The sequence below is a fragment of the Varroa jacobsoni genome, unplaced genomic scaffold (assembly GCF_002532875.2).
Source record: "Varroa jacobsoni isolate VJ856 unplaced genomic scaffold, vjacob_1.0 contig02186, whole genome shotgun sequence".
Lineage (NCBI taxonomy): Eukaryota > Metazoa > Arthropoda > Arachnida > Mesostigmata > Varroidae > Varroa > Varroa jacobsoni.
In genome coordinates, this window is record NW_019214774.1 from 1 (window position 1) to 27254 (window position 27254).

The 27254-nt window shown below is 40.9% G+C and overlaps 1 protein-coding gene across 1 annotated transcript in view; it reads left to right on the forward strand.

Moving 5' to 3' along the window:
• The first annotated feature begins 8 nt into the window (after positions 1-8).
• Positions 9-27254, forward strand: part of LOC111272415 (A disintegrin and metalloproteinase with thrombospondin motifs 12) — a 57248-nt gene continuing 30002 nt past the window's right edge. Inside the window, exons 1-9 of the mRNA XM_022853855.2 lie at positions 9-111; positions 5103-5195; positions 7802-7947; positions 10927-11059; positions 13526-13690; positions 20209-20329; positions 22457-22698; positions 23602-23731; positions 24622-24829. Of these exons, the coding sequence (XP_022709590.2) occupies positions 43-111; positions 5103-5195; positions 7802-7947; positions 10927-11059; positions 13526-13690; positions 20209-20329; positions 22457-22698; positions 23602-23731; positions 24622-24829 (1307 nt within the window). The 5' untranslated portion in view covers positions 9-42. The remainder of the gene's footprint in view (positions 112-5102; positions 5196-7801; positions 7948-10926; positions 11060-13525; positions 13691-20208; positions 20330-22456; positions 22699-23601; positions 23732-24621; positions 24830-27254) is intronic.

Genomic DNA, 27254 nt, shown 5'->3' on the forward strand with positions numbered 1-27254 from the left:
TTGGCGCACAACTTTACCTTCCCTGTGTTGCCACCGGGAGCCATGTACGATGCTGATCATCAGTGTCGGCTACAATACGGATCGGAAGCCAAATACTGCGACGGAATCGAGGTAAGCATATCGTCCTCGTTTGTGCTAGGCTGCAATGTACCTAGTTTGCTAATTTTCTAAGTACCGAAACCTTTTACCACTACTACTATTATTATAACTATCAATTATGGGATAGGTGTATTATAAAAGAAATAAAAAATATCACATCGGCACAACGTCAGTGTTTTATCAAACGATAGACGCATCTTCCTTGAATGAACGCACTGTGTGTTTTGATGCTGGTGCATTACGTTGGAATAGTTAGATTTGAAATTGAACTTAAAAGGGGTGCATCAAAGAAGATACTAAAACACAAACCTACTGAAAATGTGAAGAACGCCTACGACAAAAATAAACAAAGCAAGGGCCTTGATGTGTGCACAAACTATAAAGCTTAACGAGAAAATTTTAGTTTGCATTATCTCTATTTTCTAGATATAACGTTACATGGGGAGCTGTACATGCAAAGTTAAAATCATCAAAAAGCCCGTTTAGTATATCTGCTTAGCAAGGAACAAGATGGTGATAGGTGATTTAAGTAATTTCGATTCGAGTTAACTTGAAGAAATAATAGACGACATGGCAATTAAGCGCTTCCTAGGATGCTGCCCCTACACTCGAAATGACAAAATCGGTAGTTCCGGCTCACATAGAAAGAGAAAACTTCCTTACTTTCCCTCATTTAATTACAGCAAAAATATTTCGATCTGATAACTATCATTTTTAGTTAATCTCCTCTCCACTATAAGAAACCCACACTCCTGCGGCGCTTTATCTCTCGTAATAGCCACAAAAAACAGCATCAGCCGTTACAGAAGTGCTGCTTATGTTGCACGTGACATATCAGTGCGTTTGTCAACATGCATATGTACACAGGCATGACCTGAGTACGAGATGCGGTCATAGTCAGCGAACATAAACGAGCTTGCTTTACGTAACATGCTTTTCTAATGATCTTAATTGCATGTTTGTGTGTGTGTTTTTGAAAGCGAGAGAGAGAGAGAAAGAGAGGGAGAGAGAGCCCGAAAGGAAACTAACGAAAAAGCATTCACGGAGGCCCTTTATTTTTAATGGGACGAACATGTGATTAAGCCCAGTTTTTTTCGTGTGTAACACAGGCTAAAACGCGCAAATTCAATAGACAGCTAGCTCTTGAATTCTACTAAGCTACAAATATTATACATTGGCCAAGCGTACAGCCCTGTCTAAGAGACACACATAAAAAGAGTTGCGATTCTTCATTTTTATAACGTTACTTCAGTACCTAGTCACGATATGCGCTGCTACTATACCTCTATTGGACAGCCCAAATTCGTAGATTTCAACTCTAGGCGAGGTAGACGTCAACGCATTCGGATGGCATCCCAATAACGATATCGATAACGATGCAGTTATTTCAATATTGGTAAAGCGAAGCCTACCGCGAAGCTGGTAGTTCTATCCTACAGGCCTAAACGGGAGTAGCGGTTTACAGAGCAGCGTAAAATATTTCGGTCGGAACATTCTTTGCACCGTTGATTCTCATCTGCGCGACGATATTGGCAATCGCTGAGCTCCAAAAGCGGATAGTTAGTAGATTCCGCTAAGGATAGTTGTCGCATCTATCCGATCTACGCTCAAATCACGTAAATCGCGACAACATCGCATCGTTGGCTATCATCAGTCACGAAATAAAAAATGACAAATTAATAAAGACGTTACTTCGTCAATCCGAGAAGCGTGGAGGATTGTTTAGCTACCCCAAACACGCCTCGGTTGGGGGTACAATGAACCAGCTAACGAAAAAGCTCCACATTGTATTCGTATCCAGGCGCTCTACTGTGTATTAACTATTTTTGGCGGTTAAATCCATACCATCGTATTCAGTACAGCCATAGAACGGCGAGTCTGTACGAATGCTCAGTAGTTACACCCACTTACGAGATGAAATTGCTTCTCAAAATAGATTTCATGTACCCGCACATTGAATTTTCAGCCACTCCTTAAGTTTGAAGCGGCCGCCAGATATTTAACATAACAAGAGCCATAGCTTCAAACGGGCACTTAGTTCCATGAGGAAATGATCCTCCCTAAGGTGCGCTATCCCCTTCATAAGAAAATAAGCTAATTCCACTGTTTTATGTACATACTAGATTCATCGTCAAAATCACACTGTACTCTCACTCCTTTCCACCCTTGCACATAAACTTCCTTTGGGGAAAAAATATGCCACTCCATATATTTACTTATAATATGGTCACATTAGTTACTGTTATCGCTCCACGTGTTGCGCCTACATTAACCTAAATTAAAACGGAGGTAACTATTATAGCTTTAAGAACAATTTGCCGACTTCTATCGATAACTGGTTGAGCTGTATTTTTTTTTCCAATTTTTAAATTGTGTTCGATTCCTCTATCCTATTACCCTTTACATAACTGAATCTCGTGCAGTTGGCAATTAACAATACTACGGGTGTTTAAGGTAATTCATGGCATGTTCAATCCTCGACAATTTCGGAACTTGAGTTAAGGTGCGGGCGGAAGGCCAGAGATGGAAAAACTGTCGTCTTCGCTGATGCCGTGATAAACGAGCATACAATTGGGAACTTACGACCTTCTACCTAAGATGTGAATACACTTGATGTCCGTACCTGTCCGATCGGTCAAATTAAGTGAAGCTACCAGCAGCATGTACAATGCTATGGCTCGCTGGCGTGATTGAGAAAGCATCACCCTCTCTGGGCAAACCCACATTCCGCCAAGTTGTTTGTCACTGATTATCCTTAGCATACTCGAACCTCTGGCTAGTCAAAGGGTACAAGCATGGACATAGCATCGCCAGGAATATGGCGTTGGAAAAACGATCCGAAGTAGATAACGAAGATACTCTATAACTTGGGCTTGATATCTAAACGGAGTTTATTACAGACAAACTATAGCGGAAACACATTTGACCTACCTCTTTTAATGAAAAACAGGCTCAAGCATCGATAAATCTGACAGATCCTGTTATCTAGTGTTATGTCATAACTGTATAATACGATATCATAAATAAAGCTAGGCTAGTGAATACTTGAGGATCAACTTTTTCAGAAGTCCATCAATTTTAAGCGATGGTTCGATTTATCGAAGGATGCATTGTATCAAGTTAGCTTATACGTGCTGAAGTAAACTAATGCCTCATAATAAATCGATAAACCTGAAGCTAGCTTAAGCATACCACCCACGTATACTGTAGAGAGGGCGTTTTCACAGTAATAAAAGATAATGGCTCGATAACAATATACTGGAAAAATCAAACTATACAGATTGAAATGTGTCATTTGGCCCGCAACTAAAAATAATCAACGAAAAACAAAATGTCCGTTCTGTCTAACTTGGCCCTATGCACGCACTTCGGCCGAAGACCGTACAGCACACAGTGCGGCGTTACATTAAATCCATTCGTCACGACAACTTACCCTTAGAACATCTGATTTTAATGACTATTAGGTATAGGCAATTTTCCAAGCTCTCAAGCGTGCGTAGAGTGATCGGCCTGAAGACAAATATTTACATGGACACGCAGCATGCTCTGTTTTAGCAATTTCTTGCCAAGACCTGTTCCAAAAAGTTTCTTTCTAGATCTCGTTCTGCTGTTGATAACTACTCGAACGTTTAAAGCCGATTATGGCACATTTTAGCCAGCGAGGGACGAAATCTATACAGGCTAGTGGAATAATGAGCTATTTACATACGATGTAAATGTATGTGCATACGTATTTAAGCGCTTGATGCCGGCACTGTTCTTTCTGCGCGGGGAAAGGGGAACACATCGAGTAACTTATCGAACATAAAACTTAATAGATCTCATAGGAATTTACAGAACGACAGTTAGTTCTGGTATATCTTCACCTAGCTAGCAGTGTGAGCTCTATCAAGCACACTCTGCTTTCCATACTCGAGCTCATCTACATATATAATAAATATGTGAGAACGACCAAGTTCCCTGCTGTTACTGTCATACCTTGCCTGCCAGTGAACGGAAAACAATGGTGCGGTGAACTGCATATGACGGCATACGTTCATCTGTTAACTTTGTACACAGTGTGCAAGCCCCATCTGATCGCTAGGAATGGTACTCGTATATAATACTATAAGGCAAAACTGAATTTGCAGTATTCAGGGTTAGCCTGTTTTGACGCGCGCAGCTAATTGGGTAAACTGTCCTCCGCAGACCCTTCTCGAGAGCCCCATCACCACGACCGCTCACAATATCGTCTTGATTTGCCTCTTATCATCGAGATTAGCTGAGAAAGTGAGTCAGCCGATACAGCTCACTTTGATCCTGTGGTCAGATAACGTAAACGGCACAAATTATGACCGTCCTACTATCATCGCCATTATCATTGCACCCACATTGGACATGACGGAGGACTTCGGAAGCCTCTTTCGTTTAATTTTCGTGAGTAACGGCATGGCTCTATTATTTAGCCCTGCATAATTTCGTGATCCCGATCCCGTTACTGCACGCCAAACGGGCGGAAGGGGGTGTGAACGAAAAATTAATGAAGCGAATAACGATTTAATGAACAGTAATATATTACTGTGCATACTGCGTCAGTTAAGCTGGTTGCGTCTGCGAACAGATCACGTTTGGGCCAAAAACCCATCACACGGGTCAATTTCGACTTTTTGCTTTTCGGCGTCTCGAATTTTTGATTGATGCTGCCAGGTCGATGATGTTTACACATAATAAATGGAGTTCGAGTGCTAATTGCAGCTCACCTGATCCGTAGTAAATAGCGTTGTCGTGTGTGAAGATCGAGCAGACGCTAGAGGCTATATATATATATATATACACATATAATTTTAACAACAACTTTAAAGGGAACACGCCAAATATGTTGGCCCCTGATTGTTTCGAAGTCGAATTCGTTGTAACTATGCCCTAGTGAAAGGACTTTGTTACAGATTATAACAAAAGCACGCAGTAGATTAAGGATTGTACTATCACTGTGATCTAAAGCCCTCATGTTACCTGCGTTACAGGAGGTGTGTCAGACCCTTTGGTGTCGGCTGAATAATAAATGCGTAACGAAAATGGAGCCCGCCGCCGAAGGAACCGTATGTGACAAGAACAAGGTAACTAAATACGGCTAGAAAAGCAATTGCCTCACAACGTAAGTTCGTTGATCGTATTTTGATAGAAATTGTCGTAATACAAGATCGCATGAAGATTTCAATTCTGTTTTATTGGAAGAAATCATCGAACCAATCGATCTGGTGTAGGTCATGTTGTAAGGTCTAATAGGACATGCACCAAAAAACGTATGCTCGTAATATTATTAGTAATCGCTTCCCGAATAAAGGCCGCGAAATTATATGGCTGAAGTGATTTTTTGGTTAGCTCGTAGAGCTAGCCAAAATGCCACTCGACTCTATCCGGTATTGGATACACAGCAAAAAGGTTTAGAGATGCGTCTGCAGTGGATTTAAGTTGTGATAGGGTGCTCAGTGTCCTGCACACACAAGCACCACCAATGGATGTACCGTACCGTATAGGGGGATTATAAAAGTCAGTAGGACAATCTTGTCAGGAAGGCGGGTTTAGCGAAAGCGGTTCATTTTTAAAAAATGCAGCTAAATAAGTAATGCTGTTCGGGGAGTATGGCACGTAATGGCCGATTGCGTCATTCATTTGAAAACGTTGTGTGTTCGTGAAAGAGATAATCCTTAGATAAAATGTGCTATATGGCCTAGGTAAGTTTCACGAGACTGTTTCCTATTCATAGCTTCGTTTGCATATAAACCGCTGAAAGCTTTTTAGCATAATAGCTAATTTATGGAGCTGAGAAAAAAAAAGGTGATAAATACGAAAATATAAACACATTCACCTATTCATAGAGGACAAATTCCAGGTGTTTGGTAAAATCGCTTGAACTTCAAGTTATCTGTTTCTTTATGCTTTAAATTGTAAACTTTCAAAGTCAATTCACTCTGGCGTTGGCAATAAGCGTAAGACTTAACTTCATAGGAGTTAATTCATAAACTTGAGTAAACTTTAGACGCAATCCGCACGGGTTACCAACTGATCATGCTAAGACGTCGCCATTATTAATTGTCTTCACTTTTTCCGTTATGTAGCCAGGTATAACGTATTACGTCGCTTGGCACTTAACCTCGACACACCCTTACACACAATGGAGGAAATGTTAAAAAAAATGTACAAGTATATTAACAAGGTTCTATTGTAAGAGTAGAAATTAAAGCTATCACTCCTAAAATTGAGGTCTAGACGGCTCCTTATCTTGAGGACAAATCCTATAAACAAACTGCCAATACTATATATTTGTGATCGTTTTTTGTTGTCGTCAATCTCCATGTATGTAGAATCCTTAATTTACTGTACCTATAATTTAGTTGTAATAATTCGCGAATATTTGTCAGGATTCACAGTAGTGCTATATTGTTTAATCTACGAAGAGTTTATAAGTTTTTAAGGAACAAACTTAATAGTATTTCTTAACTTTTAGCTAAAATTATGACAACGTTTCCTTTACCTTTGAGTATTTCGTCGTTAGTATTATCCATTTACGTCCATGTATAAATACGTTACAACGTTGAATATGTTATACCACTATTATGCTCAACGTTCTGCCGCAGGCTGTGGGTAGTTTAAGTATTTCCTCTTCTGGTTATAATTTGTATCAAAAGTCGTTAATTTTTGAACGTTCCTTAGGGCGTTTTTCCGATTCTTTATTAGTTAAGTTCCTTGATTTCCATTACAATTGGACTTAACAGAGATCGGCGTATGATCGCATCGCTTCAGGATCCGACTGGTCCGCTACCAATCGTCTAGTTGAAGCATTGTAATGAACGTGGGAGTTATTTAAATATGCACCAATAAGTATTTGTTTTAAACCCATAGTTATACCATAGAACCGCGTTTCGTCAGCTGGTGTCAAACCGCTAGTGTAGAGGGCATTTCTGTCCCGCGCAGTGCTCTTCAAATGACCGCCCTTAATTCTATGTGGCTCACCACCTTATCCGAACTTCTGAGACAGCTGTAGGGGTAAAGAACTTAGCTCAATGAGGAAACTGTATGGGATGAGCTGGAATACAGCATAATATTACGCTGCAGAAAGGTGGAACGCACAGCAACGACCTCTAGAAAGGTCTCATGTAGCTTAAAATCCTGCTTCTTCCCGAGCAGGATGGGGATATTTTTATTGTACAAATGTTGCCTGCTTGAGTATGTTATCCTGTATAGTCTTTTAGAAAACCGAGATATATATCCGCGACATTAGTCTGTATTTACCAGTAACCGGTTCGAAGATCCGTTTCATTCCGTTAAGGCTCCCAAGTGTTCCGGATTTTCTAGGTGAATTCATCTGCTCCTGAGTGTATCCTTATTGTAACTGCATATACTAGTTCCCTGCACTGTAACCTCCTGCTGACTGCCGTGACATCACATTTAGCCGCTTTGAGAAATATATCAGCTAAATTTCAAATTGCAATAGCTTAATACACTGGGGGAACGACATTTACAGGTCCGCATAGCACACGCAAAGAATCCTGTGAAGTGGCGGTAACGCTTGAAATAAGGCAGATTCTAACGGGGTATACACTTGCATATCATATGATAAAGAAGGCGGTTCTATTTAATTTGCTAGATTAACGCTTTGCTACTAGTGTATTATTACTATTATCATAATGTTAGATAATAGCAAGTGTCAATTTTTTGGCAGTGGTGTTATCTAGGGAACTGCACCGAAATGGGCGATCGGCCAGAGGCTATAGACGGTGAATGGGGTTCGTGGAGCGCCTGGGGAGAATGCTCTAGAACGTGCGGAGGTGGAGTTATACACGCCGAGCGCCATTGCGACAATCCAGCGTAAGTATGAATGGGGTCAAACTATAGTAGATATGCTTAAGATTTACGTTTAGAAGCATATGCGGAATATGTTACTTGCCATGACCGACCGCGGACCAGAAAGCGATTTTTTGTTCTGCTTTCTGCAGTAAAATGTTTTGTTTTCTGTTATATGAAACAAGGGCATGTATAGTCGACAACTGAACGTTTACCTATTAAGCTCTGAACAGAGACTCTAGTATGATATGTCTGCACATAGCATAGCGCCTCTCTTAATTTGAATGATCCTCAAAGCCAGATTCTTTGTGACGATTACGAAAACGCTCGCACGACCATTGCATATGTGCAGGCCAAGCTTTAAAGTGACTAGTCATGTTCAGCTTCGCGAATAAAGAACTCTTATGGGCGCTCGCAGTTTCCTCTCCTGACAATCGAAGAACACGCGCACACGCACAAAGATTATGTTTGTGTTGTAATATACATGTGCAAGGACTAATTTCAGCTCTTTCTCGTACTTGTGCTTTAAACGTGCTTCATCTTACAAAGCGCTAAAAATTGTTACGCTTGTCCTTCTTTTATTTTTCGAAATCTCTGAAGTGATAAAGATAACGAGAATTTTCTAGTCTAACATATGCTTTTTTATGCCACTTCACATTGCGTTGCATCACCGACACTATGGTCGCCGCAGTGTTAGATTGAGTATCACAAATGCAAAAGTTGCCTTTCGACGCGTAGGATTATTGTGGAGCAAAGCCACGGCACAAGTGCCGCTGCGCGCGATGAAAAAGAAGCCCAGTTCGAGGAGTCCGGTGAGGGTGTCCTTGCTTGTTCAGACGCCTGTTGTTTTATAGTCTCTTGCCGTACAATCATGTTAGAAATCGACCCCGTTTTACCCTCTTTTCATCGTTTACACTGTCCCATTTTGTCCCACCTACCCTTTACTCCTTCAACCAGTTCGTCTTTCCTCCTCTTCGCAAGGGTTGTACCGCTTCAAACGACGGAAGTAGCCGGCCTGTCATGTAGCCATTTGGCGTCGACGCTTCTTGGGTCACGGCTTCTCGAACCTACCGACGGCTCTATGGCTTACCTCAACAATCGGTTGTAAAGGAGCCTTTTTTTGGGAAAGGAAGTGGCGGCTAACCAAAGATCTGGATGGTGAAATCGTAGCGGAGAATCAGACAGTTCTTTTATATCGGATCCTGAAGCCACACGATGCCTTCTGTGCTGCCGAGTAGGCCTCACGTATAACGGTTTGTGTTGCCTTTGCCAGAAGGCGGGCAGGACCCATGGTGGCGGAGCTGCTAGGAACAAACAACGACATCAAGAAATGCCTCCGCTCCCCGGCCGGAAGCAAGTTTATAGCAACATACGGGAAACGGTGAAACACTCATTGCCGCTGAGGCAAAAGCTACTAGCGGCCGGCTTATATAGAGGTTGTGAAGGTGGTAGTTGGTGGTAGAAGCAATAGAGGCTGTGTGCCATAATTGTGTTTAGGCGACGGAAGCTTATGGTGCTCCAAGGACCCTTTACTCCCGCAGCTGCTTGCGCGAAACGAGGGTCTGGAAAAGCCCTCTAGGACTCTTTTGTGTTGTTTTTGGTTGTTTAGTAGCCCATGTTACAAACAAGCTTTGACGACGGCTATAATCAAACGGTGGAAAAGTGTAATGCCTATTTCGAAAGCAGCTGGGTGTGTATCACTTAAACTTGTTTCACCTAAACATCATTTCCTTCTATCGTAATTCGATAGAAGTTAATCTTTTAGTACTTAGCGTATAGAAACGATATTCATGTAAAGGTAATAAATCACATCCAGGAAATGCCTGCTTCTAAACAGCGTTTATGACACTAAACGGAAAGCAAACTAGTCTCCAATTGTCGAACTCAGGCGACATCCGGAGATGATATTGATCATAGCGTAAAATAAATATAAGCGTCATAGATGACCTTGTAGAAAAAGGCAAAATTGCATGAGAACAGCCACTTGAAGCACCATATCATGCTGCTCCCGCCACTGGACGAAAGACGACGCGAGAAATACGGTAACTAGCAACGATGAGCTCTTCTGCTGCTACCTGTAAGCCGGCCACTAGTATGTGCTGAATAGAAGAAAGACATAATGGCAACAGAACATTACCTTGTTAACCGTATTACTTCAAAGTCAAACTGATTTTTATGAAAAGAAGACATTAGTTTTACCTTTTTCCGTTGTAAAAGAATTAGTTATTTTAATGGGTTGTTCTTCCAGCTGACCTTAAATGCCCAACTAACAATTTTTACAACATTATCAATTAAAATTATTAATTTGAATTTTCTGTTTGAAAACAATATTACACGGAGAAAAATTTTATTTTTACAATTTCTTAAGAAAGTATGATTTTTAGAAAATATCTACCTGTACTTAAATATTCTAAATCTTTCAATAAAAATACTTCAGTAAAAGGACGTTTGTGAATCAATGAATTGTTGATTTCAAACGATATGTAACAATTGGTTTGTAGTAGATTAATTCATGTATTGGCAAAAAAAAGAAAACAGTTCTACATATATGCATACATACTGAAATTATTGAACATGTGCGAGTGTAGATTTGTGTCGACCAGCAAAAGTTTGCGGAAAAACACACAAAGATTTATGTGATTGGTTTTAATTACACGGAATCCGTTTTAAAATTACCGCCTCAATCGAGACGAGATTAGCAGCGACACAACCCAAACAATTTTGTAATTGTTCTGTTAGGCAGCGGTTCACTGTCGCTTTACCACCGGGTCAGAGTAAAACTGTACGCTGTAGTGAAAACGAAATTGGGTCGATGTTGAAGAGACACCTGGGTCTGTAAACAAACGTTTAATTCGCTATCTAAAGATCACCGGTTAAGGAATATAGACTTTTTTTTTTTTTTTTTTTTTTTTTAGCATCCATATTATGATAAGTGAATGTTGGAGTCTACGCGGTCCTTCAACGTAAACGATATGTCAGTGTTTGTTTTTCATTGTATTTCAGACCAGCACACGGAGGTCGATATTGCATCGGTGAACGTAAAAGGTATCGAATGTGCAACACTGAAGAATGCCCAGAGGGAACACCGAGTTTCCGGGCGGAACAGTGCGCCAGCTTTAATAATCTACCTTACAAAGTGAGTTGTTTTGATCCGACTGCATAGCAGTTGAAGTTACGTCAAAGGAACGTTCTTCTTCGCTGAAATTTCGTACTAGTTTAATGATTAAAATATTCTCACGTATGCATCATGCGACGAACATTAGAAAAACGTAACATTAGCGAGCAATTTAAATTGTACGGTAGTTACGGACAATTATACATGGCTTAGATAATTTGATCGAAGTATATGTGTCGATATAAGGGGATTACGCGCTCAGATTTGCTGGTTAGAGAAGGCGATACGTTGTTCTGTAATAATGTATGGCTAGGTTAGCCAAATCAAAAATTATGGTTTGTTTGGCAAAGTCCACATCAGGGCCCCCTGCGCAGTGTGAAACCATATTTTGAATGGCCAACATCAACGAGCTTTCTTTTGTTCGAGCAGCCAAGAGGAATAGTGCCGGTGTCCTCCAAAATCAACCCAACCTCAACAAAAACTTTTGTCATTATACGTGACTGTGGCAAAAGGAGTTATGTAAATTGCCGATAAAGTTTAACTTAAAAGTAACGACATGTGCCACGGTATGCAACGACATGTAACATAACGAATGCAAAAATACGATGTTTTCAATTAACTTGATGTATATATATGCACATACGCATTTCTAGGAAGCTGAGTTGCCACCTGTGGCTACCCAGTTCTATACAAAATTAGCACGAACGCCATCTAGTTTTATACATGATCGAAATGCAATGCCCCATTTCACCCCCTAGGTTATAATGTAATATAACTTAATGTAGTGACTTTTATAAAGGTTTTCAGTGTGCCTTTGACGTGTAGCTTAGGAACAAGCGAATCTGCAATAGAAAAGCAGTTGATGAATTTGGTTTTCATTTATTGGTATATAGGATTGATGCAATGGGAAGAAAAACGCTTAGTTTCCCTGTATAACCCAACCCATTCAAAATTGACCAGACAACGGATCGGGAACACGAGTTGCGCTAAATTTTCTGCTTATGTAAATCTACAAAAAGTTGAAAGTTTGATGGTACTCATTTAAAATCCGCGTTGTACAGCGTTCGCATAACTCCTGTCGTATTCAATCAAAATTTGAACATACATACATATATACATCTTGTAACTTTCTCAACACGGAAAGTGACAAGCTTTACGGTAATATGGCAACCGAATTTTGGATTATGGATAAATTTAAATTTCACTCTTTACCATTGGGAAAATAGTTCGCCTTTTTGGTTGGAAGCAACTGATCCACTTGAGTCGTGATCAGAGTCGAACGGTCCCGAGAATCGTGAAGCAGGGAAGAGTCTACCAGATTGAGTACAATAATGCAGAGAGTTTCATCTAACAAGGAAATATTTATAGGATCAGACGCTTTTCACCTTGTCGTTGTCTATGAAAAATCTTCTTCAAATCGCTGCCTCAATGTGTAACCAGTTGTTCGGAACATCGAGCCACACGGTCTCGCTTTCTGCGTGCTAGAACAAGTAGATTGCTAGAGAGAAGCGAACACTTTGAAAAACACTAACTTAATTATAATAACAACAATAGTAATAATTAAGAGACTGGAACATCACTTCAGCACTTCAGTGGACTGCCTACCTCAGTGCTTGTACTACTCTGTAGCGGATATCGTATTCGTTATAGTGAGTCAACTATTCTAGATTTTGAATTTCGACGATGGCGTCAAGGTCCTTCCAATTAACTTCCCCAAATTATTTCGTACGATCTAAGGATGACATAAAAGCTGGTAGTAGGAACGTTAGCACTAACAGCAAACAAATACCAAGAGGCCCCTAGAAATTTAGACAAACCGTTTCTATCTGTTTTTTTACTAATATTTTTATCTCTAAAAGGGTCAAACGCACAACAAAAATAACCTTTGTATTTCTGTCTCTCTTTCGCTCACACTACCCGTAAACAAACAAAAAATTAAATTTTTGTTTGTTTTTCACTTTTCTTTTTACCGGACCGCGCTTTTTACTAAACTCTTTTGATTCCTATCACTGCCACGTCAAATGACTATCGATTAATCATATAAATAGAATTACAATGAAGCCCTAGTAGGAATAACAATTACAAACGGTGAATCTGAATAGGTTCTCTTATTTGAGAGTGTTTATACAAACAAGTCAAAACGACCCTTTGATTATTATGTGTTCATTAGTTAAATGTCATGGTATTACTTAAGGAATAAATTTGAATCTAGCACTTAACTAATCTGAGTTTAAGTCAAAGTTTTTTAGAAGTTTAGAAGAAGTTTAGAAAAAAGTGCGTCGAAAGTAAATCAGTTACCCCCTATTGATAACCATGCCGAAAACCTGCCCAAAAATCTTTGGCAATGTCCATAAGAAAAACAACAATAGGTAAATATCTTCCGTGTGTTATACTTGGAACGAGCAGATAGGTAGAAGGCTAGCGTCGGCGTATTTTCATTAACCGACTACGTTAGAAGTATAATAAAATTTCGTTTTTATATTTTAGGGTGAGCTATTTAATTGGTCCCCAGTATCGATTCCGGCTGCACCGTGTCAACTGCACTGCAAGCCTGACGGCAAATTTTTCTCGGTCATGCTAAGGGACACTGTAATTGATGGGACACCTTGCCTACCAGGATCCAGGGACGTGTGCATAAACGGCCGTTGCAGGGTACGTAGCATCCAACCGATACTATTCGACATTTTCTGTTGCTCTTATATATAGTAGCATGGCACTCTTGTATATTACAGCGAAGTATCGCCGGTCTCAGTGCAGTATATAATTGTTTCTCTACCTTTCACGAGTGGAATAGATGCAGTGTTGCTATAACGGAAACCTGGTCCGGTACGGAGTCTTTATTCAGCCTATCTAAACCCTGCTTCTGTATAAGGGAAGTTGTCATCTAGAACACTTGTAAATCACTTACCCCTTTCTGTCCAACTTTCTGACCTAGTCTGAATGTCAGCTCGGCTGTTTTCGAAAGCGTGAAGAGGTTTCTTGCGACTGAGCTGTGCTATATACATTATAGTGTTAGGATTGGAGGACCAATGCCGGCCGATGCCCAGGGCACAGAGAGGCCTCTAGTCGTCGTTCGTCCTCATGCTGTAATGGGAACACACGGCTTTATACAGTTGGAGGGATTACGCCGCATTAAGCAGATTTGGTTTGCCTAGAGAATGCATGAGGAAGCTTTAAAGGCACCTGGGCAATGTGTTACTTGTAGAGATGGTTGTTTCCACCTTGCATCAGAACACAGAAAATAAAGTAGATATGTGACGCGCTTACTATTACTAGAACTGTTGCAGGCACTGTTGCTATCGTTGCTGTGACTCGACCTAAGATTAGCCGAAGCAGCGGAACTGTGGAGCTATGGAGAACGAAACAAAAGCACATTTGAAAACGAAAATTCAGTTAATAGCACGACAAGGACTAAGGAGAACATCCTCTAAAACGTTTCGTTTTCTCTGATAACTAAAAATCGTGACAGATCTTTTTTGAGAAGCACCCTTCAAAATTTCTGAGAGAAAAGATGACTAAAGAGCCCAAAGTTTGATCGACCAAGTCTCTATTTCCTTTCATTCGTTCATGGGGGCTTTTTTCCGTCAGGTGGATCGTGGGAAATATTACGTCACTACAGACATAGGAGAAACTACTGGAACAAGGCTCTCTATACTGGCCTCAATCTTTTAAGGAGACCTATTGGCTTTTAGGCATGTTTGTCTCAGCTATTTTTCCAGTGCTTGACCAGTCTTGCTTTTGGTGAAATTTCAAATTAAAAGTGACTCGATATTGTTTAACGTGTCTACCTATCGCTTAATTATAGTAGTATAAAAAAAATGCGAAGCGCGAGCTATTAGGATGGCAATATTCAGGCAGGGAGAATCTCAAAGCTTATATTTATTGAGATTTTCGCCGAGTTGGAAATATGTGGGATATACAAGGCCTAAGTGCAATTTAGATTGTGGTTTAATTTGCCATATAACCACCATGATTCCCTTACATGCCTTTTGCAGTGAGCGTTGCTAACCGTTTTCCCAATAGCGCAATATCACTAGCCATAGGGCCACTTGTGGCTAGTAGTAAGACCAGCTTCATAGAAGAGTGACATCTGGCAACTTTTGGTTTCCAATAGCAAGCCATATCAGGTACGTAAAAAGTAAAGTTGTGACAAGGAATAATTTTTGCTCCTTTAACTTTTCCGTCTCAACATATACAAGCAAGCTATTGGTATAGAGTAGAATCTCCAGACAGGAGAGTTTTGTTTAAGCTGTTTGATTTATTTGTGTCCAGTGAAACCTATCTAGATAGATACGCAGATTCTCTTAAACGAAAGCGATACGGAAGCTTCCCTAGTCCGATGCCTTGGAAAGTTATTTCCGTAAGTTTTGGTATTAACTCTCTCCGTCTCACTGAACAGTACGCTGCCGACACATCAAAAGAAACTATCAAAACAGTCTGATGTAGCTCCGAAGCTCTTTGAATAAGGATGTCAATAGATGATTACGGCTCCGACTTCTCTTCTCTCCTGCTGAAGTCAATCTAATAATCTCTTAGTCCTGCACTCTCTAGATACGAAGACTTTTACTTTTTTCAATCATAGGGCTTTTAGCACTTCGCTGTTTACTGTCCTAACGCAGAATGGACAAAAAGCACAGTCGGTCCTTCGTATCCGAACTACCTTACAGCGCAACCAGACAGAGAGTAGAGACGCTCTATCGTCATGTACTAATTTATTAGGTAAATCAAGAAGTCAGGGCGTTTACGCAGAAGCGTGCATAATACATGCTGTGATAAATCGTCATTCCCAGAGGAGAAATGCTTGAGGCTTATAGAAAATAGCACCAAAGCTTTATACTAAATCAAGCCTAATGCACGGCAAAAGGCGTAAACTTCTCGTAAAAGGACACAATCTAGAGGAAACATATCTAGCATCCTCTTTGTTGGGCTTTCCACAGTTGCCTCTGATATAATTTCGCTAGTCTCACTGATCATGTGAAAGTTTCTATTTGTGTACCAACCTAAATCGCTGTAACGTATTCTTATACCAAGCCGAATATAACCCTTATGATTTACGTCACACTGCTTTTTTAAGCGGCTCACATTGAATTCTTAAATACACTCAGACGACTACATGATGACAGTATCTACTGTTTCACGAGCAGAAAAACATTCTGACATTGCTATCGTGGCACCATTGTCGAAATGTGCCCTGATTTGACAGTTAACGAAAAGGTGGTCCCATATTTTATACAGATACTGCTACCCCCCTGTTGTTTTATATACATGGATAATATATACCGCTTCTGCAGGGTTGAAGCAGGGACCCTCAGTGCCGTTTTGGATCATGTGTATTCCTCCTTTGTTGCACGCGTTTTAGCACGCAAGGCTTGATTCAGCGTGTCTCCCAGCTGTTTATTTCCTTTCCTGTGCTTTGTCTCTGCTCTGTCGGTGGCTAGAGTCACCTAAAAGAAGCGTCACATATCCAAAGCTCTCCCGAATAATTCCATAAAATAATATTTTTTCGCATCGCGCCGTCTTCCTATACACCGGATCCTGGTAGTTACCACAGTGAGAGTGGCAACGATGATAAAAACACCTTCCATCAGATTGCGTTCATTGTTTTTTGGCAAGAACTTGTTGGCGCCACCTTAATTTCCTCTGAACTTCCATATTCCTGCGCCCACCTGCCCTCCTCGTTTCTCTACTCTTCCTTTTTTGCTTCTTGCTCCGGTCCTACAGTAGTAATGCATGGAGCAGATTCAGCTTTTTAGTCAGCTAGCTGGTGAGGGCATTTACTGACTCTGCAAAAATTCTGTTCAAACCTTTGTTGCCGAAGAAACATTTTCACGCAGGCTGTGCAGGCCGCACATTCCCGCTTTAGCGGGAATGTGCGGCTGCTCTTTGTTACCTCTCTTCTCTAGAGTATCCTGCCGTAGCCTAAGCTTTCACACACGCTTCGTGTCTCTTCTGTTTTTATTCTGTCTCAAATTTAAACCTCGACTCCAGTTGTTTGACCGTAGTCACTGAAAAAATAACACATATGCACATATGCTTAGGTCAAAGACCAAAAACAGCATGGACGAGCGCGCCAATTGGGGTTAACAAAAAATGATGTCGTCTAGAAATTGAAATAGGAAAAGTTCTCAGGTTAAATAGGAAAAGGTTGTTCGGGGGAATAGAAAATATTGCGGGTAGCGTTCCAAGCTATACAATACGATCCCACAGCGGCTTCAGAGGGGCTAGTGTCGATTCATGCCGATTTCATCGAGATGCTGCGTGGCGATACTGAACTATTAAACTGAACATGTATTAGAATATTACCTATGTTCAGAATCAGGGATTGAATGAAGCGCTGGGTTGAGTCGGGCGTCATCGGTCGGCAGGGAAAGGGGAGAAGTCTCGAGCAAAACGGTTGAAGATTGGCAGCGGGGTTCAGAAGAGTTAAGCGTACGTGCTTGTAAAGGCCTGTTTTGCTTGACACATACGACGCCTTCGCAGCTCTCTACGGCTCGAATGTAGAGATTTCACTAGACTAACACGACGGCTGACTTAAGTTGTTAGTGCGGAAAAATAGGGAAACTGAAGCCGCATAAGGTACTGGCTAGGTGAAGAAAAAAACTGTTTACAGGGGGTAATGCTAATGGCTGATATATTATAGTACTACGAAATACTAATAAGGTGCTTCGGCACAAGGGAAAACGGGGTAAGGGGAGGACAGAGATATACATGACGACGACAGGAGTACCAAGCTCAATCGTTTATCGAGGTCCTAATATACTGCACACATTATTGTTATTATAACAGAGATTACACCATTACTGGACTCAAACCGGCATATCCGCTGTTTAAAACCCAAAAATAGCGGGATCGGTGATAAAGTTTTGAGGGAGGAAATAATACTCAGTATCTTGTGTACGTTGGGAACATGATTAAAAATCACAGAGCTGTCAATAACTTTGATTCTGTTACACGATAGCTTTAGGCTCATAAAAGAATCGCTTTTATTTATATGATCCGCTAATAATAGTTGTGTCAGATAAGGGTGCAGTATCTATATTTCTTGTGAGCCGTTGTTTGAACACTGAAGTGTTTCTTTTTTTCAATATATATATTTTTAATATATATAATTTTAATAATAAAATTAATGTGCATTTTTTAATAATCTATGTGATGCGATATTTGTTAATTGTAGACTTAGCACAGTCAAACAGGGGTGCTATTAAAGTGTTTGATATGGGATGTATACGTGAGTAAAACCTAATATCCATCTATGTAATGCTGGAGCATTAGATACGCTGGCGAGCGCGAGCATGCTTCACTAAAGTAGAGTTACTTAAAGCAGAGAATCTTACTGACTTTTTCGTTTGATTAAGTCGGTTCAGTGTTTTCCTAGGTAACATGTTATAATTTGAAGATACTTGATGGTACAGTTACGGTCCGCGGTATTGTGCATAGTATGATATTGTTTTCTTCCGCGCAGGACAACCCACTACATTAGGACCCTGCTTCCGCTGAAAGTCAATTAGCTTACTAAATATATTTTTTTAATTAAGCACTCCGAAATTTGTAAGGGATTTTCAAGTATATATCGATATGCTTGCGCAGGGCGAAACGTAAATTTAACTCCCGACAGGGTCTGGTCTTGTAGTCGCTTTCCGTGAGTGAAATAGATTCACAAGTTTTCCCACAACGTAACTAGACAATATGTGTCTTATGGTCCGGTCCCGCAGGACACAAGATAGCTGCTGCTGAGTAGACTCTATTTTAAAATCAGCATCAATATAGCCATAGGCAAGTTCCGAGAATGCACTGGTGGGTAGTGAGCAAAGCCCGAGGGCAAAGCTAATTTGTAAGGTGCTTAACTATATTAGAAAATCTGCTACGCTTCGTGGGACTGAGAGCCGCGTATGTAGCGTAGATCTGAATAGCCAAACTTTCAGCATATCTTGGTAACTTTTGTTTCAATTGCTGTTAGTCTATCTGATTTACCACGTTGTGCGCTCGAATTGTCAGAGCGTTTTGAGTAGGCACGTAACTTATCAGATGTGTAGGGCTAATTTTCGGTTACTAAATGAGCACAATTTTCCAATTCAGTCACATCTATACTACACATTTTAAAAAAAAAATATTAACGAGCTATTTTTGAAAAACTGCTCTCTACTTTAGCTGCCCGAGGAGCTGCTCTAGCATCAGGCTTTTTCATATATATTTAGGTAGCCTTGTCTTTTACGCCATGACCTGGCCCCTCCTTCACGATACTATAGCTGCCCACAGAGTCGAACTTAAGTCTTCAGACAAAGATATTACTAGCTTTTGTAATGTAGTTAATTTTAATAGTCCAAGTTATCAAGGATTGATTTTCTTCTTTTGATTTTTGAAAACTTGCTGCCGGTAAACTTCGTTGCTAATATGTAAAAGTATTTAAGTCAAACTGTTTCAAGTTAAGTTTACACATAGCTTTGGTGACGTCGCTTTATATCTAAAAGGACCGACACCGCAATTCAGCTATGAGTTAGCTTTATCTGAGATCTCAAAAAATAAAATTAAACGCCTTGGGGATGCTTATTTCTATAATAAAATCCAAGTTCTACGGTGAGAAATATAATAATAGCATTGAAAATGCAAGCACCTACCCACTTATCGCGCCGATCCTCTGAAGAAGGTCCCTTCAAACGGTAACTTTGATAACGATGAAACTATTAGTCCAGATATGTTTCGGCCATTACAATCATAATAATTGTCCTTTATATAAGCCAGTTATAGTAAAACTGGAAAAAAATAGCGATCTTTCATGATATATAAATTTTTTAAAAGACTCATAAACAAGTGTACTATCAGTCGACAATACATTCCTTGACTACCGGACGAGAACGCAGAACCCATGCAAGTGTTGATATTGAGCCATCAATCAAGGGTCAAAATATGAAGCACGCTGGCTTTAACCAATACATTTTCTACGATTCCACGTAACTGTTGTAGTTAAATGAACAATTAATGTTCATCCAAAGTACCCCGTGTTAAAAAGAACCTTTCAATTGTGTTTTCTTATTTAGAATCTATAATAGTTCAAAAGTTATAAACGCTTGATTAGCTGACAGTTTGAATGATGTCAGCCTGCTGATACGGACCGTTTATCGTTGTGTGTTTATCCTCATTTCAATCTATGTACAATCCGTTTTAATTTCCAGAGCGTTTCGTGCGATTGGGGCATCGAGACAAGTGCGCAGGAAGATCGTTGCGGTATTTGTCACGGCGACGGAACGCAGTGCAGCACCGTACGGCAGATGTTCAAAACCCGCGAAGGATTAGGTGAGGAACAGCATTCACTCGAATAGAACGGAAAACAACAAACATTTAGGATAAACATACAACATTCGACTTCTAGTGGTCAGAAGAGAGTAACCGACGGACACAAGCTTATAGATCCTTCTTCGATGTTTTTCGACGCACAAAAACGTTCTCAAAAACAGGGAGATGAAAAATGCTTATTCGAACGCCGGTTGTTGGAAGGATTTGTGAAGGCAGATTCCTAGTTTTTGTGTGTCGAAGCAAATCCCATGAATGAAAGTTTACGTTGGACATTTTTGAAAAAGATACTCTGGCAACATGTACATATTTCGGGTTGTTTATTTCGGGTTACCCTGAGATATTGTCGAGTTTGCTGACGCCAAAATAAAGGCGTTCTCTCGTCCGATCGTATACCCTCTCTTGTTGGTATATGTGTGCGGTTTGTCGGGGAATCCAATACGCTTTACTCGTGTTTGTATTCCGTTGCAGCGTAAACAGTGTGTCCTTTATCGTTGTCCTTCTAGCTTTTACAAACTGCTGGGCGTCAACTTTCCACTACGATGCTTTGAGCTTTGGAGTGGTATGAGTAGTTACTTTGCTTTCTAAAGCCGAATGCCAGAATACGGACCTGGGGAGTGGCGCTCGGTTCTAACCCACCCTCGGGTTCTTTATCGGTGGTATTGTATAGTACAAGCTTGTTGATTTACTTGTTACCTATTTGCCGAGCTTGACGAACACAAATGAAACGGCTGAAAGTAAGTCAAATACTCTTTCTTACTATGTTGATATCTATATTGTTCTGGGTTTACGAGATCCAGGTTAGGATCTGCTCAGAGGATCTACGATGAAATAAACAGTAATTTTCAAATGAGACCTTTACCTATATAAATATACCTAAAGGATTCAAAATAATAACCTGCCAGAGCTTTGGCCCATTTATGTGCTAAAAACAATGCTATACAAAGCCCAATGCGTAGGTGTCCTTGAGGAAATCGTCAAAGACGTTTTTGTTTTCTAGCGGCATCCCGTGAAACATTTCATAAATTGCGTTGACAAGTCAATGCGAAATTTGTGCGGAAAACGGAAGCTGCGGCCAACAGTTAATCCACTTAACACTAAATACAAACGAATGTAAATTGGTATGGTGATGCATCTGCTAAACTATAAAATTCACAAAATGCACCACTTATTAATAAAAGGCCGTAATGGCACGCGAGTCTGTTTTGCACTCGCTAACGAAATGAAGCGAACATCCATCAGCAGGCGGCTGTATAAATTTTCAAAAATAGCCTCCGAATTCAAGGGAGCCCGTTTAATTAGCAGACGCATTAAATAGGTTTACGCGACTTATATCTGGTTGACTATAATAATCGAGGCTGGCACATTGGTGGTTGACATTGGTTCTCTATTTACACGAATATGGTCACTTTTATAAACAATCTAATTCCCCTTATACAAAACCCAAGAAAAGCTATTTTGACTTCTCGAAATGATTACGTTCATAGTGGATTTCTGAATTTCTTTCGAGCTAAACTGATATGTATATAAGCCTTCCATAAACTGAACGTTGTAAAGTTCCTAGCCCAATTAGGGCTGTTGCAGGCGTGACAGGTTCAAGTACGTAGGATAATTTCATTCGACAGAGTACGGTACTCACAGATTCCATAGGTTGCATGTCATTGATCATGCCTGTGTTCAGGTCACTTGTATTGGCCACATCAAACAAATGAGGGTGTCCCTTCTCCCACTTTGGGCCTTCTTGAGGTTGCTTGCTACATTTGGATCGACGCCAAGCAACGCGAGGCTTTACTTTGTCCTGGGTTCGGTACCTGCCTTAAGTGGATTATTTCAGCCGCTAGCTGTGCTAATCATTCTCGTAAACGTACAGATATTATACGATACCTACGCACAAACGCCCTGCTCTCGATGTCAATTGTAGCAGCATATGAAAATGAATCAATTTTTGTGCTTTTGTCGCCGAAGTTTTGTATTTGTGTCGTTACACTGAATAACTTATTGTCTTTATCTCCTTCTTTCCTTTATTGCTGCTCGCATCACGAAATAATATCTGCTATGATACTGCACTGTCTACGTGTCCGCGCGTACCGTAAATCGGCCCTTTACCCCATTACTGTGTACGCTGTCTAGGCTACGCTGAGATCGGGCGCATCCCTCAGGGAGCACGCAATATTCGAATCGAGGAGGTCAGCGAATCAACGAATTATATCGCGATACAAGGTAGCGATGGAGAATTTTACCTGAATGGTGAATGGTTTATTCAGTGGTCAGGCGAGTACCCAGCTGCGGGGACAACGTTGTTTTATCAACGGGAAGGTGAAAAGGAGCTACTGCACGCGCCAGGACCTATCAAGGAGGACATTATTATCTACGTAAGCTGTAACCTGACGATAATTTTATCCGAATTAAACAGAAAAAATTGTACGACGTCTGCAGACGACAATACGGCAACAGCTTGCAATAGCTTGTTAAAGTACACATGGCGACATACGTTTTTCAGTAATTTGTGTTTGTATATTTCCGCTATCCAATACTTAATAACAAGGTTAAGAAATAGTGTCAACACATCAATAAATAAATAATCTTAATGCATTGCCCGAGTAATTTCAATATAATACTGATATAATACCTAAGTCTAGCTAGTGTCAGTAAGCAGTCCCTTTCACCGGTTACATCATATTAGCAGCAGCAACAACAATCACCTTTGGAACCCTGTTTTTAGCCAAAAATTAAGGTATGCACAAATTTGGACCATAAGTTAATAGCTGCGGGGCTCTTGTCTCAACTTGTATAGAGCGAATTGTGTCTGATTGCACATGGATTACGCACAAACACACACACACATTCAAACCCAGTTGACAGAACTAAAGCAAAATGATTGAAAGATGTTCTCAGCAGAGCGTGAGCAACTTAGTATTTTTACTTAGAGGATAACCAGCCGAAGAATTAGAGCCGAGTGGTAAGAAAGCCGGCTTGAAGAAAAATCCCCGAAAATAAAAGTCACCCTTGTCACAGTCGTTCACTCTCACGTTCTGAGTAAACGATTGTCAGTACCTTTGTTCGACGAACTTTTCTGAAAATAAGCCACGCATCAAAGAACGAGGCGGCAAGAGTCGATTCCGGTAGGTGAATGCCTTCCGTCTCGTCGATTGCCGCGAGGGGTATAATATTGCGAGGTGTCAACTGCAAACTACTAGGACGAGCAACGCTTTAGGTTCGTACTATGAACAGATATCCATTCATTTGTATGTTGTCGATGTCGGCGGCTTTTTCAGCTGTTGTTCCAGTCTGAGAATCCCGGCATAAGCATCGAGTATACCCTGCCCCAGTCGAATGCCACTAGGCTACCGGAATTCGAGTGGAAATACTCAGACTGGACGGTCTGTTCTGTCACCTGTGGAGGAGGTAAGGTACAGATGCCTAGATAGGATTGAAGCTCGACTTGTATAGGCGTACTCAGCCATTCAGTGAGAACCATGCATGAAAAGAGAAAAAACTGTATGCTTGAAATCGTGACGCTGCGTACGAATAACAAACTGAATTAAAAGGAGATTCTAATGGACGAAGGGATCCTAATAATTAGGAGTTGATCCATCGAAGATATTAAGTCGTGCATTAACAGCATAAGGTAGTACAAAGATGTGCATGCGAGATGTTCCCTCAGATACTCAGTCACCACTGTCGACTACCGCTGTCGCTTAACTTGCGGCTCGTTAAGTGTTTAACTCGTCACTTAATCTGCTGCCTTTAATTTCGAAGTATCCACAGCCCCATAGTCGCCTTGTTTCCATTCTTCATTGGTGTGGTGATTGTCTAAGCTGGCACGCTGGGTCTGTGCTTACAATGTTTGTTTCTGGCAAACTGCTAATGCTGCAGACTTCGCCCAACCTGTATGTGTTTCGGGCCACGTTATGCCATTATGAATTTTCGTTTCCAACACCTTTGCTCTCTATAGGTGCACAGCCTATTGGCCCGTAGGCGCCACTGATCCCGTTGTGTTTTACGACAGGGGAATGTCGTAAACTGCCTTCGTGGTGCTGGCAATCGATTCGAGGTGCGTTTGCCTACGGCAAAGGAAAAGGCGTCGAGCAAAGGTTGAATGATCTTTAAGTAGTAGCACTGTGAACCCCGGCCTCCAGCATGTAGGGTTTTTCATTTGACACATGTTGTGACCTGTATAAATTGCTTGGTGTATCATATAAAGTCAAGCTTTTTTCAATGATCGCAACAATCATAACAGTTAAGATAGTCGTACGAGACATTTCTGCAGTACAAAGTACGTTGTCGGTTTGCAGGTTATCAGGAATCGTTTGCCAAATGCATGGAAAAAGAGGCCGGTTTAGTAGAGGACACTCATTGTGCTCACGCACCCAAACCAAAACCGGTTAAACGAACTTGCAACATACATCAGTGCCCAGCTCGTTGGTGGACAGGGCCATGGCAACACTGTAGCGCCACGTGTGGTGATCAAGGACGACGTAAACGAACCGTACTCTGCGTCAGGTTAGTAGTGTTTCTAGTATTCGATTTTAGATATTACTCTCAATGTTGAAACTACCAAATTGCTAGACGAATATGCACCATGAAATGACTATAATGGAAACAAGTAATAAGATAAAAGCTTTACGCACCTGCAAACAACCTTGAAGTTCGAATTATAGAATTTACTTAATAAGCGACAGAATGTATATAGTCTGCCGTTAGGCGTCTGGTTTCGAACGGCATCATTGGCTGGCTTGTTACGACGGTCTATGTCTCGCTCCATATAACATAGTTAGTAGCGGGTGATGTTCGCGTGATGATATAAACTGGTCGTGAATAGTTGTTAGCGTGTCAGTTTCCCAAAAATCCACTAGAAAAATAGGCTTCATCTAGTAAGTACGGCCCGCTTTAGTGAAGTACTTTATGGACCTAGATTGAAATTTGCACTGATAGCTGGAACTAACAAGATGACGATTTCAGAATATTAGCAGTGCAGTAAATCCAGTTTCTATACGTGTTTGCGAGGGATCTAGCTATATCATTGGCAGTATAGGTTATAGCTGAGTCGTAACCGTATAAGCCTGCGGACTTCGTTGCAACCTAGTAGCAAGAAACGATATGAGTTGAGCGAGATAGATTTGGTCATCGACAGGAAAGTTATCGCTATCTCTACACGCGGTCTAAAATACCATCACCATCCGTTACTTCGTTATAGAGTACTATAAGAAGGTTAACAACTAATTGTTGTTTGCATGAAACTCGACTTCTTGTAACAGCGAAGCTTTAATTATGCGCTATATTTACATAACGAGAAACTGATTTTGGTGAAAATCCTCACTGAATGCGAAACAACGACGTTTGAGTTTCCAGCTTAAGGACCGACTTATTACCATAGACGCTGATTTAAATGTGAAGCCATCTTCAGCATTTAGCTTCTACTCGGTAAAGTTTTTTTACCTAAACGCAGGAATTATATTATCAGTCCACTGGCACTATGCGATGGGAAGACGACCAGGGAAGCTGCTTGCAGCGAAGTACAAATGCACTAAATTGACAATGTCAAGTGTATATCGCAAACCTGTTCTGGGTTTTCTTTTTGCTAGCCATTGAGCATGAAGGAAAACGGACTCCATATCCTCCGTCAAGGATGGAAGATTACGAATGGTTTATGGCCTGTAAGGTTCATTATTGCTGCCCCTAGAGAGTTATAAATTTGGTCAAGCCAGCTTTGCAGCCGTCCTTAGGATCACTTCTCGTCGTCTGGTTCTGAGGACCATTTCCATCTCGCACTTTCTTATCCGTCTGTTGTCAAGGTGAAGGGGCGCAGCGATTTTTGTGCGTGAATCGAGAGATGAGGGGGGAGGGGTACTCAAGCCATGGGGGCACAACGAGGTAAGGCAATAGTAGGTTAGTACAGCAAATCCAGGCGCCCCCGGTCTGTCCAATGCGCAGATACGGGCTGCTACCTTCTCTGCTTCCAGAAGGTCATAATAATATTGTGGTATTGTATCTACTAACGACGTTTGTCTTTTTGATAATCCAGAATGAGTGCGATGTTAACGAAGGAAAGAAAAGAATATGTAGCAACTACCGATAGCTCATCGACAGTTGTTTAGAAGGTACTTTCACCTAGAAAATTTCCGTTTTCTCCACACCGAGAGAAGAAAAGAGCTGCCTCCTAAACACACTTTTAAGCTCCATAAATTTCGTCGTTTTTATTAAGTGCCCTTCGATGGGCCAAGTTTTTCGGAAGTGTTAAAATATTACCTCAAAAGTCCCTGAGCCCTTTAACCGTTTTCATGTATGTTATATTAGTCCTGGCATGCAGCGTGGTGTATGGTTTGGCCTCATTCGTCGAATGGCCTTCGACGAATTTGAAGAGGGGCTTGCAGTTTGAATTTGCACAGACTCTACTCTTTGGTCAAACTCAAAACAAAGAGACTGAGGACGAGGTCCTTCAAGGGCTGCCATTTTTCTGGCTTGCCCAGCCAGTATGGATGGCTGCATCCGCCTGGCGCTCGACGCACGACATCTTCTACATCAGAAGGCTAGTGTTAATTCTGGTATTCTCCTCTAATGCCCAACCGTGCATCATCGTAATTTAGGATCAGTCGAAACAATTAGTAGCAGAAATGGCTATTTTGTCATCGGGGTTTGTAAAGCTATCCATGCTACTTCGGTGTTAGACGTATGTGCGTTTGCGCGTCGTTAAGCGGCGCACCAAAGTTTGCACCCATGTTCGATAAAGATGTATAGTATGTTTAAGCTTACAAAGCCGTAAGGTCGTTTGAAATGAAACAAAGATGGAAACGGGGAATGTTAATGGAAAACTAGGGGTAAGGGCCACTTGTTTTCCAATCCCGTCTGCATTTTTGGCCGGTTCGCTGAAATCGCTCGAGGCTGAAATTATAATTATATAAATACTTTGGTTCTTCAACCTGAGACG